The sequence below is a fragment of the Cavia porcellus genome, unplaced genomic scaffold (genome assembly GCF_034190915.1).
Source record: "Cavia porcellus strain 051 isolate PalLab524CR breed Dunkin Hartley unplaced genomic scaffold, mCavPor4.1 scaffold_1, whole genome shotgun sequence".
Taxonomy (NCBI): Eukaryota; Metazoa; Chordata; class Mammalia; order Rodentia; family Caviidae; genus Cavia; species Cavia porcellus.
In genome coordinates this window covers 108,713,438-108,729,630 of record NW_026947484.1, presented here as the reverse complement: position 1 = coordinate 108,729,630, position 16,193 = coordinate 108,713,438, and the positions used below count along the sequence as shown (strand labels likewise).

Sequence of the window (16,193 nt, the reverse complement as noted above, 5' to 3'; positions counted from 1 at the left end):
TGTGCACCGTTTAGATTTGAATCGCCAGAGCTTTGTACATCCGCTCTGGTGCAGCGGTGCAGAACTGGCTGCTACTTGGAGTCTCGGTCCGGGTCTCAGTTTCCCGCAGTCCCCAAAAGCAACTCAGCTTTTCGTGCTGGGTCCACGAGTCTGTTTGTTGATTTAAGGGCGCGGGATTTGCAGCCTCCCGTTATCGGCGTTGAAGGTCTCAGCACGACTTTAAATCCTCCAGCTGTACTGTCTTGGTTAATAAGAATCGCTATCGATTTGTCTGGCCCTCTCCATGCTGTCTTTTTTTAGCTTTGAGTTTGAATTCTCTGGTGAGACTCTTCGCTTGATCCCCTAGCCCGCCGCCATTTTCAGAATCGGATATCTCTTTTTGAATTTGTCTCATGCATTATAATTCTTTTCTCTATTGTTCATTCAAGGTTTCCATCATTATCCTCTGCTTTTTAAAAAATCTATATTATTTTTAGATATGTTTAGCAATTTTTTCATTATATTTGTGATTTCTTCTTTTACTAGAGACATTATTTCTGATCTGATTACTTTTACAGTCTCATAAAGTTGTTTCTTTCCTTCAGTTGCTATCTTCCCAGAGATTTCAGGTGTATAACTTCCATTTGCTTCCTCGACTATATCTCTCAGATCTGTTCTGTGTGGGCTGGCAGTCTGAGACTGCCTTTTACTCCTTCATCTTGACATTCTCCTGGGTTCCTCCCAGCAAGTCCGTTGTGGGGTCCCAGGCACTTACCATGTTGGCTGCCCCTCCACAGTGTAGGGGAGTGGGACAGGCACCTGGATTTCTCTGAATCAGGTTCCCAGGGAGATAGCAGGGTGTGAGGCAGGCTTCTCCAGACCCATGCAGCTACAATGGGGCTTTCCTGATGGCCAGGGGTGTGTGATTGTGGGTGTTTCTCTCAGCCTGTATGTCTACACTGAGGCTCCTGTGATGATGATGACAGGCACACAGAGGTGCAGTTGTCTGATTCTCCTGGTAGGTGATAGCTGCTTGAAGGAAGCAAGGGCCTCCAATGGTGGCCTGTGGGTGCAAGGGGCTTATCTGGCTGTGTGACCCTGCTCATGCTGGCTGCCTGTAGGAAGCAAACCTTCTGATGGTGGCAGTTGGCAGGCAGGGGCAGATCTGGCTGGGTCTCTGCTCACGCTGGCTGCCCATAGGAAGCAAGCCTTCCAATGGTGGCAACCAGCAAGCAGAGACAGATCTCCATTAATTGATTCTTGATGTTATTTGCTATGCAATTTGTTTTCTATTCAGAAAGTTATTCTCTACTCCTATGGCTTCAAAATTTTATCTACTTTGTCTTCTAGCAGAGTAAATGACTGCTTTAACATTTAGAGCTTTGATTCATTTTTATTTTTATTTTAGTTTAGTTCATGATGACACGTATGGGTCTAGATTCAGTCTTCTGGATGTGGATAGCCGGTTTTGCCAATTCTACTTGTTAAAGAAGTTATCTTTCAATGGCCCAATGTATATTTTGTCAACAATCAGCTAGTTGTAAGTGTCTGAGGCTGTTTCTGCATCTTCTTATATAGATCATGTTTTCCGCAAATAATGATAATTTGACTTCTTCCTTTCCAATACTTATCCCTTTTATTTCTCTTGCCTGATAGCTCTGGCTAATGTTTCCAGAATAATATTGAACAGCAGTGATGATGGTGGACAACCTTATTTTGAAGGAAAGTTTTTGATTTTTCCCTATTTAATATGATGCTGGCAGATTTATCATAAATGGCTTTTATCAGGTTGAGATAAAGTCATTCTATACCTATTTACTTCAGCTTTTTATCATGCTGAATTTCGGATAGGGTTTTTTTACATTTAGTGATATTGAATATTGGATGCTGGATTTTGTTGGATGCTATGATTTTGTCAAAGGCTTTTTCTGCACCTACTGAGAAGATCATGAGAGTCTTGTCCCTATTTCCATTTACGTAATATATTATACTAATTGATTGCCTATGTTGGTCCCTCCTTTGCATCCTTGGAATGAAGCCTACTTGGTCATGATGTATGATCTTTTTGATGATGATTTGTTGCATTCTGTTTGCCAGTATTTTGTTCAGAATTTTTGCATTTATGTTTATTAAAGAGAATGGCCTGTAGTTCTCTTTTTTAGTTGAATCCTTGAGAGCATGTATCTTCTCTAACCATAATGGCATAAAGCCAGAAATCAGTAAGAGCAACTTTAAATATTGCACAACTATATAAAAATTAAAATTCTCTTGAATGACTCTAAGTCAATGAAGCAGCTGAGGTGGAAATTAAAATTTTCTTAAAACAAAAGAAAATCAAAGTACAACACAGCAACACCTATGATATACACCAAAAGCAGTGCAGCAGTACTGAAAGGGACATTTACAGAAACCAGAAAAAGAACAAATCAAGCCCAATCAGAATTAGAAGTAACAAAGACTAGAGTAGAAGTAAATAAAAACAGACCTCTCTCTGCAAAAAAAGGAGGCAAAGAGGCAAAAGATAAATGAAATGAAGAGTTGCTTTTTAAAAAAGATACTAAAAACTGACAAGCCTTTAGGTAGGCTACCCAGGAAAAAAAGAAAATCTAAATAAATTAAATCAGAGATGGAAAAGGAGACATTACAACTGGTCACACAGAAATGCAAAGGATCATTAGCAACTATTTTAAACAATATATTATACACAAACAAAATAGAAAAATTTAGACAGATAAATTTCTGAGCACATACAATCTACCAGAATTGAACCCTATGGACACAGAAAATCTGAAAAGACATCTAATGAGACCAACTTCATTGCAGAATTTCACCAAACTTTTAAAGAAATCCAGTGGTAATTCTTTCAAACTATTTCAGGGCTGGGGACACAGCTCAGTGGTACAGCGCATGTTTAGTACATTTAAGGTTGGGGGTCCAATTCCCAGTACCAGAAGAAAAAAAAAATTACTCCAAGTATTAAAATCAGGAAAGGACCTTCTTTCCAAACACACTTCATGAAGTTAGCATTGCCATGATACCAAGACAAGTATACAACAAAAAGAGAAAACTATAAGCTAATATTTTTGATGAAAAAGATACAAAAATTCTCAACAAAACATTAGCAAATCCAGTAAACACATATAAAAGATTATACATGATTAAAAGATTATACATGATCAAATGGGATTCATCTCAGGAATATAATATGTGCACTATGTACAAATCAATAAGCACAATGTATCACATCGATATAATGAAGGATAAAAACCGTATGAGCCAAGTGTAAGTGGTCCACACAATTCTAGCACTTGGCAGGCAGAGGCAGGAGGACTGCTCTGAGTTCAGCTCTAGTGATTCAACGCCAGCCTAAACTACATAGCAAGAGCCTGTCTCAAAAAGCAAAATAAAATGAAACAAAATCGTGTGAGTATATTAACAGATGCAGAAAAAGCATCTACTAAAATTCAACATTCCTCCATAATCAAGCTGGGCATGGTGGTGCAGAACTACAGTCCCAATACTTGGGAGGATAATGAGTTGAATACCAGCCTGGACTACTCCTGTACAAATAAAACTCAAATAAAAAACCAAACACTCAAAAATTTAGGTTAAAAAAACAAAAAACAACAGCAAAAAAAAATCACCTAGGTACAGAAGGATGTAATTTACACACAATAAGGGCTACATCCAAGTAATTCATAGGCTACGTTATACTGAAAGTGTAAAAGCTGAGATTATTTTAAGATCACAAACAAGACAAAGACATCCAATTACCTTGATCTGATCATTACATGTTTTATACATGTATTATAATGTCACTCTGTAGCCCATAAATATGTACAGTTACCATGTGTTAAAGATTTTAAAATTATGCATCTAGCAAAGAATATAAGTTTTACAAAATAACTTTGACCCTTATGAAATATACATAAAAATCAATTAAAAATGGATTACAAATGTAAACATAAGTACACATCACTCTGGAAAACTGCTGAGCAGTTTGTCAAAAGTTTATACAAAAAGAGAAGAGGGGAATGAGAAAAAAGATGTATCATTTACAGGTTTTAATTCCCTATGATGAATGTCATCATTATGTATATCGAAAATGTAGGCTGGGGATTTAGCTCAGTGGCATAAGCACCTGCCTTGCAAGCAGGCAGTCGTGAGTTCGATCCCTGGTACTGATAAAAAAGAAAAAGAGAAAAAAGAAAAGAAAATGTACCAATAAAAAACTATATTTAAAAAGTGGCTTGCCAGTTTAAAAAAAAAGTTTTAACAAAGTGGAGTGTGGTGGCACATGTCTATAATCCCAGTACTTAAAAGGCTGAGGCAAGAAGATTATAACTGAGGCCAGTATGAATTACACAGGGAGTTGAAGGTCATCCTGAACATATATAGTAAGATCCTTTGTCATAAAACAAAACAAAACAAGCAGAGAAAAAAAAAAGTTTACATAAACACAGCAAGTCCAATCATAAGTTACATACTTAACAGAAAAGAAAACATACATCTACACAAAAACTTGTACACAAAAGCATTCTTCATAATAATGGAAACACTCTAAATATCTCACTGGGAGAATGGATAAATAAAAAGTGGTATATCCAAACAATGAAATGTTATTTGGTAATAAAATAAAAATGCTGCTACATGCTACAACATAAACAAGCTTTGAAACATTATGCTTTGAAAATATTATGCTAAGTGATAGAAGCCAGTCGGAAAAAAAATCTTATATGATTCTATTTATATAGGACATGCCAGCATATAGGACAGGAAAGTAGATTAGTGGCTGCCTACAGCTGCAGGGCATAGAAGCTTTTGGAGATGATGGCTACAGAGAATGGCATTTGTCTGATATGATGAAAATATTCTAAAACTGATTATAGTGCTACATATGCAATTCTGTAAATGCACTAAAAACCATAAGTTATATCATTTGTATGCATGAATTTATAGCATATTAACAAAAGTATTAAGAAACAGAACTACAATAAGTAAAATTTCTCTTCTTGGGTTAATCAGATTTCTTAGAACATAAAAAGCATTATCCATAAGTCTAAAAATTGCTAACTTGGACTCTATCAAATTTTCTAATTTCTGTTCTTTGCAAAATACTATTTTAAAAAATAAAAAGGCAAGATAAAGACCAGCAGAAATACTTACAAAACATCTAATTTTATCCAGAATATGTAAAAATCCCTTGCAACAAAATGATAAGATAGTCCAATTTCTTAGAAGAACAGAAGAGTCAAACTTTACCAAACAAGACAGACAAAGGGTCATTAAACATAGGCAAATCGGTTCACTATCATGAGTCACTAGATAACTACTAAATAAAATCAAAGTGAGATATTACTGTACCCACAAGAACAGCCATAAAAGACTGAAGACTAGAGAGGTAGCTCAGTGGTAGTGTGAGTGCTTAGCATACAAGGGCCTTAGGGTCAATCCCTAGAATGGAAAAAAAAATTAGCCAGTCTGGCTACATAGTGAATTCAAGGCCAGCCTCAACTACGTAGTGCAATGCTGTCTCAAAAAACAAAACAAAACAAAAAAAAAATCAACAACAACAAAGACTGAAAACACCAAGGTTACAGAACAAATGGAACTCTCCACAGCAAATGAGAATAAAAAATTGTATAGCTACTATGGAAAAACAGCTTGGCACATTTTTATACACTTCTTGTAAGTATCTGAAATTCTACTTTTTGGTGTATATTCCAGAGGAATGAAAACACACATCTACATAAAGGCCTGCACAATAATGTTATTTCATAGCAAGTCAGTCATAATAGTCCCAAACAGGACATGACTTAAATATGCAGCGATAAAAAGGAGACAGGTGGGCATGATGGAGCCTGCCTGTAATCCCTTCACTAAGGAAGCTGAGGCAGGAGGACTGCCATGAGTTCAAGGACAGCCTGGGCTACACAGTAAAGTCGTGACCAGCCTAAAAGATATACAGAGATCTTGTCTCAAAAAAGAAAAGAAAAGAAGAATGATTTAGTAGACTATTTCTCAGCAGTTAAAAATGAACAAGCTATTAATATATGCAAGAATATGTTAATCTTAAAAAGACCATACTAACTGAAGACATAGCACAGTACATATTGTGTAATTTATTTGACATCCCCCAAAAAGCAAAATATAGTGACAGAAACTAGATGAGTGGATTGACCCAGACAGTAGAAGAGAAGACTAACTGAAAAGGAAGTGTGAGGGAATTTGGGGGGGATGAAAAAATGTTCTATACTAAGATAGTAGTGGTAGTAGTTATAACATAAATAGTATATATATTATACATACTATGTATAATTTCGAAAACTCTAAAACTGAATACTTAACTGGAAGAGTGTTAACAAAGGTAAGTTACATTCAGTAAGATTGTTTTTTTAAAAAAAGCACTGATAGTTTCATTCCTTTTCTCAGGTCTACAAGTTCTCATGGTCTTAGGTAATTCCCAGATATCCATGTCTGCTCTGTGTTTAGGAACTGACCCTAATTTGAACTTACCGGCTTTACTCATCAAAGTTAACCCTTTTGATTCATAAAACCTTAAACTTTATGTCTCGTTCTAAGAACACACACTACACTAACATAAAGCCTACGTGTTATCATTTCCAGCTAAACTTAGACAAACTATAACTGATCTCTGCAACTCTTCTAGCTTCACTGCTGTTATCACTCCACTTTAAAAAAAATGCCATAAATGTTTAGAAGCTCATTCCTGTACAGGAGACAAATCCAAGTTTTACAGACCGCAACTTTAATAGATCAACTTCTTCTATCTACCCCCCAACAAAGCCTTTGCATTGATTGAGCTGTATCCCTCATTCTTTTTAAAATTTTTTACTGAGATAGGATCTAAGTCACTGAGTTGCTCAGGCTGGGCTCTAACTTGGGATTTTCCTGCCTTAACTTCCTAGAGTACGGGGGCTCATAGGCATGCACCACCTTGCCTTGTAGTAGTTAGCTTTAAACACACACATGAGGTCTGTTTGCCAGTATCTAATGGAACCTTCTAAATTTTCTACAAAATATAGTAGACTATAACATTTCTCATTATATTAACACTTCCAAAATACAGGCAAATAAAGCAAACTGCAAGTACCAGAAAAGTAGACTGGTGTATGTATCACTGACAATTAGGTTCTGAACAACAACATTCAGGAATTTAAGACGGATTTTCCTACACATGTACAATAGCAACAAATTGGTAATGTGTAAAAACCTTATGGAAATTGCATTGAAAGTACACTTGGGGAAAACCAAGAGTTAATCATACACAAAGACATGGCCAAAGGAATGAAAAAGAACAAAATGGGGAGAAGGCATCAATTCTAAAATGGACAACTCTCTGTATTACCCAAATATTTTGGAAGGTAGCACCTTTTAAAATTAATCTTGTCTTACAGCTCCAAAGAGTCAAAATAAATGAGGCTACTATGAGCAAAGAGATATGATAACCAATAAAAGAACAAGCAAGCAGGCAAAATAAACTCTTATGTATGAACTTGAAACTGTCAGGAAGTAAAACAGAACTGTACCCAAGCAAAAACAGATTCATCATCATACTATAGTTCACCCTCTGACAAATCAAGGTCAATGTTTTTTATTTCTGTGTACCATCACCCTTCCTGTAGATAAACTGACCTACATAGCAGCCTTTTATATTCATAACCATGAGACTGGGGAAAATGAAAGCTAAATACCTGATGATCGAGTTGGGCTGACACTCACCACAAATTTTTCACCATTCTGCTCCACATGTTTGTATGTGGGGACCGATATGGGCACTGCTTGCTTTTCTGTGTAATCATAAAAAGACTGTCCCAACGAGTCGTCACTGGGATCTAGGTTATCTGCCTCATGAGGAGGTACAGATAACACTGTCAAGATCAACTCCTTCTCGCCTGCTCGGATCAGGTCCACCACCTGCTTGTGTGTCGCCCCCTCAACATTCACGCCGTTCCTAAGGGGAAAAAGGGAAAAAGACAATCCCATAAACCATAAGGGTCTAGACACTGTATCTCCACCCTCCTGCCCCCAACCAGCGTCACACAATACGAACCATAAAATCAAAAGACTCATTTGGGTCCATGAAATTTATTTATATCTTTATAGATTCTAAAATGAAAGACTATTTGTGAACTTTAACACAGGGGGAAAAAAATGGAAACAGGTGAAAGAAAGGACCTGCCCTTCCTCTTTATTAGAATCCAACACACAGTTTCAGGAAAGCACATGGGAAAGAGAGAAGCTGAGAAGGCACAAAGCTTTTTAAGCTAAATAGTCCAACTTCTTCACCCTAACTTAGCACGTATATAATGCAATCAAAGTGGCTTTTGACAATCTTGTCATCTGAAATGGACTCTTCATCCTTTTTAAACCTCCTGGGAATTTTGTTAAAAAGAAACTTCACACTGGGTTCAGTGGTTCAAGCCTGTAATCTCAGTCAGCATTCTAGAAAGCTGAGAGGAGGATCACAAGTTAGTCTGACCAACTTAATGAGACTATAAAAAAACTAAAAAAAGGGTCAAGATGTAGCTCAGCATGAAGGCCCTGGGTTTAATCCCTAGCACTACAAAACAAAAAAACAATACTTCACAAAATGCATCCCCTTAACTTGTAAATAGAGACAAAAAAAGATGACTTGAAATACTTCCTTTACATTTTAAAACCTAATTTCACCCCATTATCTTCCAGCTGGTCAACTAAATTTTCCTTTATACCAAGTTTTATTATCTTGGGAGTTAAATAATAATTTTCATACATACAAGGTTTCTTTATTACCTCTAAAAAATTATAGTACCTAAACCCAACTTCCTTTGTCCTCTCAATCACCAAATTAATTTCTCTGGATTTTCTCTGCTATCTTATTTAAAGTCCAATGTAATCTATTCAAACTTAAAAATACACACTTAAGGTGGTGTAAATCAACATACTCATTCTCCTCCCTGTTTCACTGCGTACAAAAAAGGCTGGAATAAGGACACGTACAAGGTTTGAAAGAACAGCAATTCTGTCAAGATGCTGAGGCTCACAAAATCCACCCAGCAAACTGAACCACCTTCTGAGAATGCTTTTTCCCCCTGCTGTCTCAGCAAAAATCACTGGGCAGCAGGCCTGAAGGTTCCCTATCATGGCCACCCCAAGAGCGAAGAGAAATACACACCTGACCCTTAATCCATTTACTATTTAAAGCTTATCTACCCTTTAAAGTTAAATTCTTTTTCAGTTCTATTCCAAACCATTAGGGTTTTTTCATCCTGAAAATGATCCTAACTTTAGTAACAAGCTCTCTACATACTTTTCAGTCAGCAGAATTGTCTCTGTCAGAGTCTGGTATCTGAAACTTCCATTTACATCAATGGGCAGAGATTTCTCAGCCAGCCTCCTCGATTTTGTGTTTAACAATCTAGCCAGTAAATTCAGCATTCTTGACATTTCAAAGTCTAATTTACAGACAAACACACAAATAAACCAGGCTAGTAATTTCATTCATACAAAAACTCTGTATTATAGAAAGAAAACAGGAGTCCCTTTCATTGATGAAAATTTGGTCTTTTTATTCAGACAAGATCAAAACAGAGATCAAAGAAACATGATCAAGTCTATGTAATGTATGAAGAGACTGTTGTTAAAGAAACAGAAACCTAAAGTCATGAATTGGCAAAGACTTCATCTAATTTTTCAGCCTCAGTTCTAAGAAAATACACTGATTAGCGAAGAAATAAACTGAAAAATATAAATCATCAGATAATTCATCTGTGCCTAAGAACCTTATTTACAAACATTCATGTTAATTTTTTAACTAAATGAGGGAAACTGACATCTTAAAGACTGAATAAAATATCCTAGATATAGATTGTTGGTTAATTCAATTAATTTAATGAGATACGTATTTGTGAAAAAAGTGATGTTCAATTTTTTACTTTTCAGTTCATAATATTTTTCTTAAAAATTTAAATCTGGGTTACTTTGGTACCAAAAAGATTAATAACCACTGCTCTGAAAATAGGGCTGGGCATGATGACGCATATCTATAATACCAGCACTGAGGAGGCTGAGGCAGGAGAATCACATGAGTTTGAGGATGGCCTGGGCTATAAAGTGAGCTCAACGCCAGCCTGAACTACACAGCGAGACCCTGTCTCAAAAAGACAAAGAAAGAAAGAAAAAAAAAAAGGAAAGAACTTCCTACGTCATATTTTAAACATACTTGCTACTTGCTAGTATTTACCAGTTTCAGCTACAGAAGGAATACTATATATCCCACAACTAATGTAAAGAGGGAAACGCCTTCATTCTTCAGAGAATGAAATGAGGTCAGTAAAAATCCCAGGATGTCTGATTTGAAAAGGGCCTTCCCTTCTCAAGAAGTAATGCCTATAATCCCAGCAGTCTAGAAAGTTAAAATAGGGGGATCCCAAATTAAAGAGACCAGTCTAGGCAAGTTAGTTAGAGAGACTCTGTCTCAAAATTAGAAAACAAAGGATAGGGATGTAGACCAATGCTAAAGCCCTGGGTTCAATCCCCAGCACTACAATAGATAAGATTAGGCAGGTAGATAATCAACTTCATAGTCATAAAAATGTTAGCTATCAACTGTATTTTTTACATATTTTTTTCACACAAATGCTACTAAACTACTCAAATTAGGTGTGGTATCCAAACCTGTACAATTATAAAGATGTAAGTAAATGCAAAATATAAATTCTGCAATAAGGGAAAATTTTCAGTGGTACAGAATTCTAGCTCAAAGTACATAGTCAGACACACTTGGGAGCCAGACACATTGGAGTTTGAATACCAATTGTGCCATTTAACAAATAACTTACGTGAATCAATCTCACTAAACCTCATTTGCCTAATTCACATAAAATGTGGCTAATAATACCAATAGCTAATAGGCTGTGAGAACTAAAATGCAATTAAGCTTGAAAATAGGGTAACTACTCAATAAATGATAGCTATTTATAGTACTTGTATCCACTGGACAAAAAGCTATTGTATTTGGTCTCCCTAATCACCAATCCTTTTGCCTTTGTAACATCTTCAATGCAGAATTTGAAAAGTAAATGATTAAGCTTGCAACCAAATAATAGGGATCACAATAATCACCAACTTTCCTAAAACCACTGCATCAGAGCACCACCAAGCCCCACATACCTCACAAAGCACATATCCAGTAGGCTCTATCATTCTATATTTTTTCCAGAAAAAAAAAAAAGCAACTTCAACATATTATGAAAAGGTTTGGTGGATACATAAGCAAATACAGTTAAAAATTATAGAATCAAGATGTTAAGTAATGTATAATTCTTTCAACTTTTCCACGTTTTGAGTTTTTTATAATAAAACAACCTGGGCTTGCTAGGCAGGCCTATGCCACTGAGCTATATATCCCCAGCTCCACTTGACAATTTTAATACAACTCTCCAACCATTTGGTACCAATGGACAGGCTTTTGGCTAGTAATGGGAGTGGCTTTAAATAAATTCAGACAGCTGAGGAAATTGCAAAACTAATATAAATACTCTTAGAAGCATGAGAAAAAGCTCTACTAAATACAGAGGCTTTATATATTGCTTAATAAGGAGCTGAATGAACTACATATGGATGGAAATACAATAAAGCAATCACTGTATACACCAAAGCAAAGAGCCATTCTACATAGTAAGGAGAACAGTATGTTGGCCTCCTGTGACAGGCAAGAAAGTAATTACAGCAAATGGTAATTAGTCCCTCAGAAGCTTCCCATTAAAAAACAGATAATACACCAGGATGTGTGGTGGCAATGTACCCAGAAGGTTAAAACGGGAGGACTGTAAATTCAGATGACTGTAACCTGGGCTACACTTAGCAAAATCTTGCCTCAAAAAAAAAAAAAAAAAAAAAAAAATCAAACAAAGAAAAAATGGCTAGTATGGTGGTGCATGCCTGTACTTCCAGCTCTCCGGAAGCTGAGGCAGGAGGATCTCCAGTTCAACACCAATGTAGATTAGACAGCAAGACCGTCTCAAAGTAAGTTTTAAAACAAGTGCAGGCACAGCTCAGTGGGACAATATTTGCCCACCATACATAGGGTCCTAGGTTCTATCTCAGTACCGGTTTATATCTTAATTAAGAGAGAGAGAGAGACAGAGACAGAGACACAGAGAGAAACAGACAGATGGACGGAGGGAAGGAAGGAAGAAGGGAGGGATGGAGGGAGAAAGAGAAAGAATGCATTTCTCTAACTACAAGCAGTTAAAACACATCTCTCAATCTTATAGGTCAATGGCTACATTCCCACCAGACAACTAAATTAAGAGTAACAACACTAAGTTTTGCCAAGGACAAGGACAACTAGAATTCACACATGTTGCTGATTAAGTCATAAAAAGAGACAATGTAGCTGTTTCTCAACAGTACATTTACTACATAACCCAGTAATTTAGGTATTTCCCAAGCGAAACATGAAAACACATCCACATAAATCATTGTAGCTGGGTTTTTCACTGTAGCTATATTCGTAATATTTCAAAAATTTGGCTGCAGGTGTAGCCCAGTGCCAGAACACTTGCCTAGCATTTGCAAGGCAGGTTTGATCTTCTCTGTACCACAACAAATAAACAAATCCAAAATTGAAAATAACCCACATTTCTATTAGAAGGTAAAAGACAAATTGTGGAACATTCACGCAATGGAGTATACTATAGCTCTAAAAAGAAAAAAACTACTCATATCTACATGACTGAATCTCAAAAACTGAAAGTAAAAAAAAAAAAAAAACGTTTTGACTGACTGGATTCCACTTCTTTGAAATGTTAAAGCAGGCAAATACTATTATGTAGTAGTGGAAATAAGATTGGTGGCTGACTGCAGAGAAGAGAATGAGTACTGGATTCAAAGGGGCACAAACAAGCCTTTTACGGTAAGGAAAGTGGTTTATATCTTAATTAAGTTGGTAGTTAAATGGATGCACACTTTTATGAAAACTAAAACTCTACAGCTAGGAACATGGCTCAGTAGGGGAGTGCTCAATTCCAGCACCACTGAAAAACAAAACAAAAAACCTCAGGCTCTACACTTTGTATGTGTGCATATGACTGTATGTAAACCAAACCTTAATAAGCTTGACTAAGGGGCTGAGGATTTAGCTCAGCAGCATAAGCGCTTTCCTTGCAAGTGTGCGGTCATGAATTCGATCCCTGGTACCGATAAAATCGAAAAAGACAAAAAAAAAATAAGCTTGACTAAAAATATAAATTACATAAACATCCTCATATGTAAATGTGAAAATAGTAATCTATAATATGAGTGAAACTTCGATCCTACTTTCACATTACTCTTAACTTTCCTGTTACGAACCTCCCAGGAGGTGAATCTGTACACAACTGTGGGATAAAACTGTTTTAAATAATGCTTTTTTCTTTGTCTCTTATATCTTTGTGGAAAACAAACTAAAGCTTGACCATTTCCAAGTCTCACAAGATTATTTCACAAAGTAATGAAGAGAAGTTTTGCCTTTTCCATTGCTTTAGCTTTCTGTCCTAATCTATAAACAAAAGGACAGATATTTGGTAGTATATTGACACCACAAACTACACTCCCAAACATTTTTCAATCGCATGAACAGCAGCATCACCACAAACTATGAGATGGTCAAGGAGCATGAGATGGTCATGCTAGAGAGGTCTCATTCCCATGATGATGTCTGTGATCAACACCACCACTGAGAGCTCTGCCCAACCATGTCATTTGGTTACTGTCGGACACATTCTCCATGAACTGGTGCTGCATGGCTTCAAAGAATTCACCTAATCCATAAAGTTTAGGAGCACAATAATGGTGGGTGACATGAATGGGACTCACAGTTTCCACTGTCAAGTACCTGAATATCTGTGCACTGGTCTTTAGCACCATTCTAATCATTATCCTTATCCTGGCTCTCAGTACAAGCTGAAGATAACATTGCAAGCAATATATAGCTGCTTAAGGACTTTGAAAGCTACTAGTAATGCCCATGTCCTTTACCCTCTACTGCTAGCCCTGTAACCTTGGGCTATAAACCCCTGACTCCATGCTATTATCTGTCTACAGTGGAATTCAATAAAGTGCTCATGTTCATGAAAGGAAAAAACAGGAAGTATTTCAAGTCTAGCAAAGAATCAGAGTAACAGATTATTATAGGTTAATCCACAAAGCAGCAATATCTTTCTCAAATTTATCAAAGTTATAGTTGTCAAGTCAAACACAAAATACTGCATTACTATAGTTCATAAAAATACACTTGGACTTTTGTTTTAGGTATAGATCTCACTTGTTAAACTATTAAGCATTTCAGATTACAAAGCCTTTTCTTCTGACACAGTACTTGATCTATACCACACTGATAATGTGTGGGGTTTGGGTTTGGGGGGTTTTTTTTGTCTTTTTTTTTTTCTTCTCACTGCCTTTTTGAGGCAGAATTTCACTATACAGCTCAGGCTGGCCTTGAACTTACTTTGTAGCCCAGGCTGGCCTCAAACTCTCTGCAATCCTCCTGCCTTTGCCTCCTGAGTGCTGGGATTACAGGTGTGCACCACCATACCTGGCTGACACAGAATGTGAAAAGGAATTTGTTCTGCCAAATATCTAATGTTTGGGAAACCCTTAAAGACACGGAAATACGTTGCGCGTACAAATTATATACCTCCTAAAATATTTAAGACATCTACAACATGCAAGTATGGGGACATTCTTATGTTAAATGCAAAAGCCAACAAACTTTAAATGTTTTCATACATTTAAAATAAAGTACTAGAGCTGGGGATTTAGCTCAGCGGCATAAGCACCTGCCTTGCAAGCAGGCGGTCATGAGTTCGATCCCGGGTACCGATAAAAAAAGAAAAAGACAAAAAAATAAAGTACTGCCGATGTGGTGGCATACACCTGTGATCTCAGCACTTGGGAAGCTGAGGCAGGAGGATCTTTGAGTTCAAGCCTGGCTTATACTATACATAGCAAAATCCTGTCTCAGAAAGTAAAAGCAAAAACAAAACAAAACAAAAAAACCCACCCAAAATGTCCATTGTGATTATAAAAATATGAAGTATTTTTAGTCATAAGAAAGACATAATATGCAAAATATGAGAATCACTGTGTTTAGGTGACTGGAACAATGGATCATTTAAAAACTTTTAACACAGTTGTTATATCATCACTCAATTATACAAATTTTTAAAATAAACTGCCTACTTTTTCCATAATACATCAAAGTGGGTAAACTGGACAAAAAAGATCCCTGGCACACCTGAAGAGATTTCCTTTGACTTTCAATTGGCTCACTGCCAGGATTCAGACCAGCTAAACACTTGAAACTAGCCTGTGGAAACGAGTAACCAGTCTACTGATATGTAAAGACCTGTCCTTTCTAAGCTTTGTACTTAAATCACCAGCTTAGGTGCGGTTTGCTGGTTCCTTTTCTTTCACCCCTTTGCTGTCTTACAAGTCAGAATTTTAGACTGCCTTAGTAATCTCAATGTACTATCCTTTTATACTCTCGAGACTAAAATATTGAGACATGTATAACCAATGAATTCTGCCAAAGTAGGCAAAACTTGAACAAGTCTAAATAAAGTTACTATCATGAACCACTAAATGTTACAAAATTTTAAAAAAAAATTGGGGAAGGGGCTGGGGATTTAGCTCAGCAGCATAAGCGCCTGCCTTGCAAGCAGGTGGTTGTGAGTTCGATCCCTGGTACTGATAAAAACAAAAAAGAAAAAAAAAATTGGGGGAAGGCAGCACAAACCAGTAATCCTAGCACTAGGGAGGCTGAGGCAGGAGGATCTCTCCAAGTTCAAGGCCTGCCTTGGGCTACAAAGTGAGTTCAAAATCACACTTAACTACTTAGTGAGATCCTGTCCCAAAAAAGAAAAAAAAAATTTTTTTTTGTTGTTTTTTTTGCGACAGGATTTCACTACACAATTCAGTGAAATTCTGGTGATCTTTAAAATAAAATAAAAAATAAATTGTGGTAATCCTCCTAAATGCTGGGATTACAGGTATGTAGGGATGTTGTTTCAGAAATAAGATTTTTACACTGTACATTTTACCACATCCGATTTATTGATAGGAAAACAGAAACACAACTAAAGAAAGTAAATGACCAAAGGTTTCTAAAATGTTTGAGTTTTTTCTAACAGTAAAATCTGGAAAATAGTTTTTCACAATGTAAAATT

General features: G+C 36.5%; 1 protein-coding gene across 2 annotated transcripts in view; it reads right to left on the bottom strand.

The window, feature by feature from the left end:
* Nucleotides 1–16,193, bottom strand: part of Snx27 (sorting nexin 27) — an 84,135-nt gene that overhangs the window by 51,064 nt on the left and 16,878 nt on the right. For both annotated transcript variants that reach the window (XM_005007793.4, XM_003479022.5), the window contains exon 2: nucleotides 7,723–7,954. In XM_005007793.4, the coding sequence (XP_005007850.1) occupies nucleotides 7,723–7,954 (232 nt within the window). The remainder of the gene's footprint in view (nucleotides 1–7,722; nucleotides 7,955–16,193) is intronic.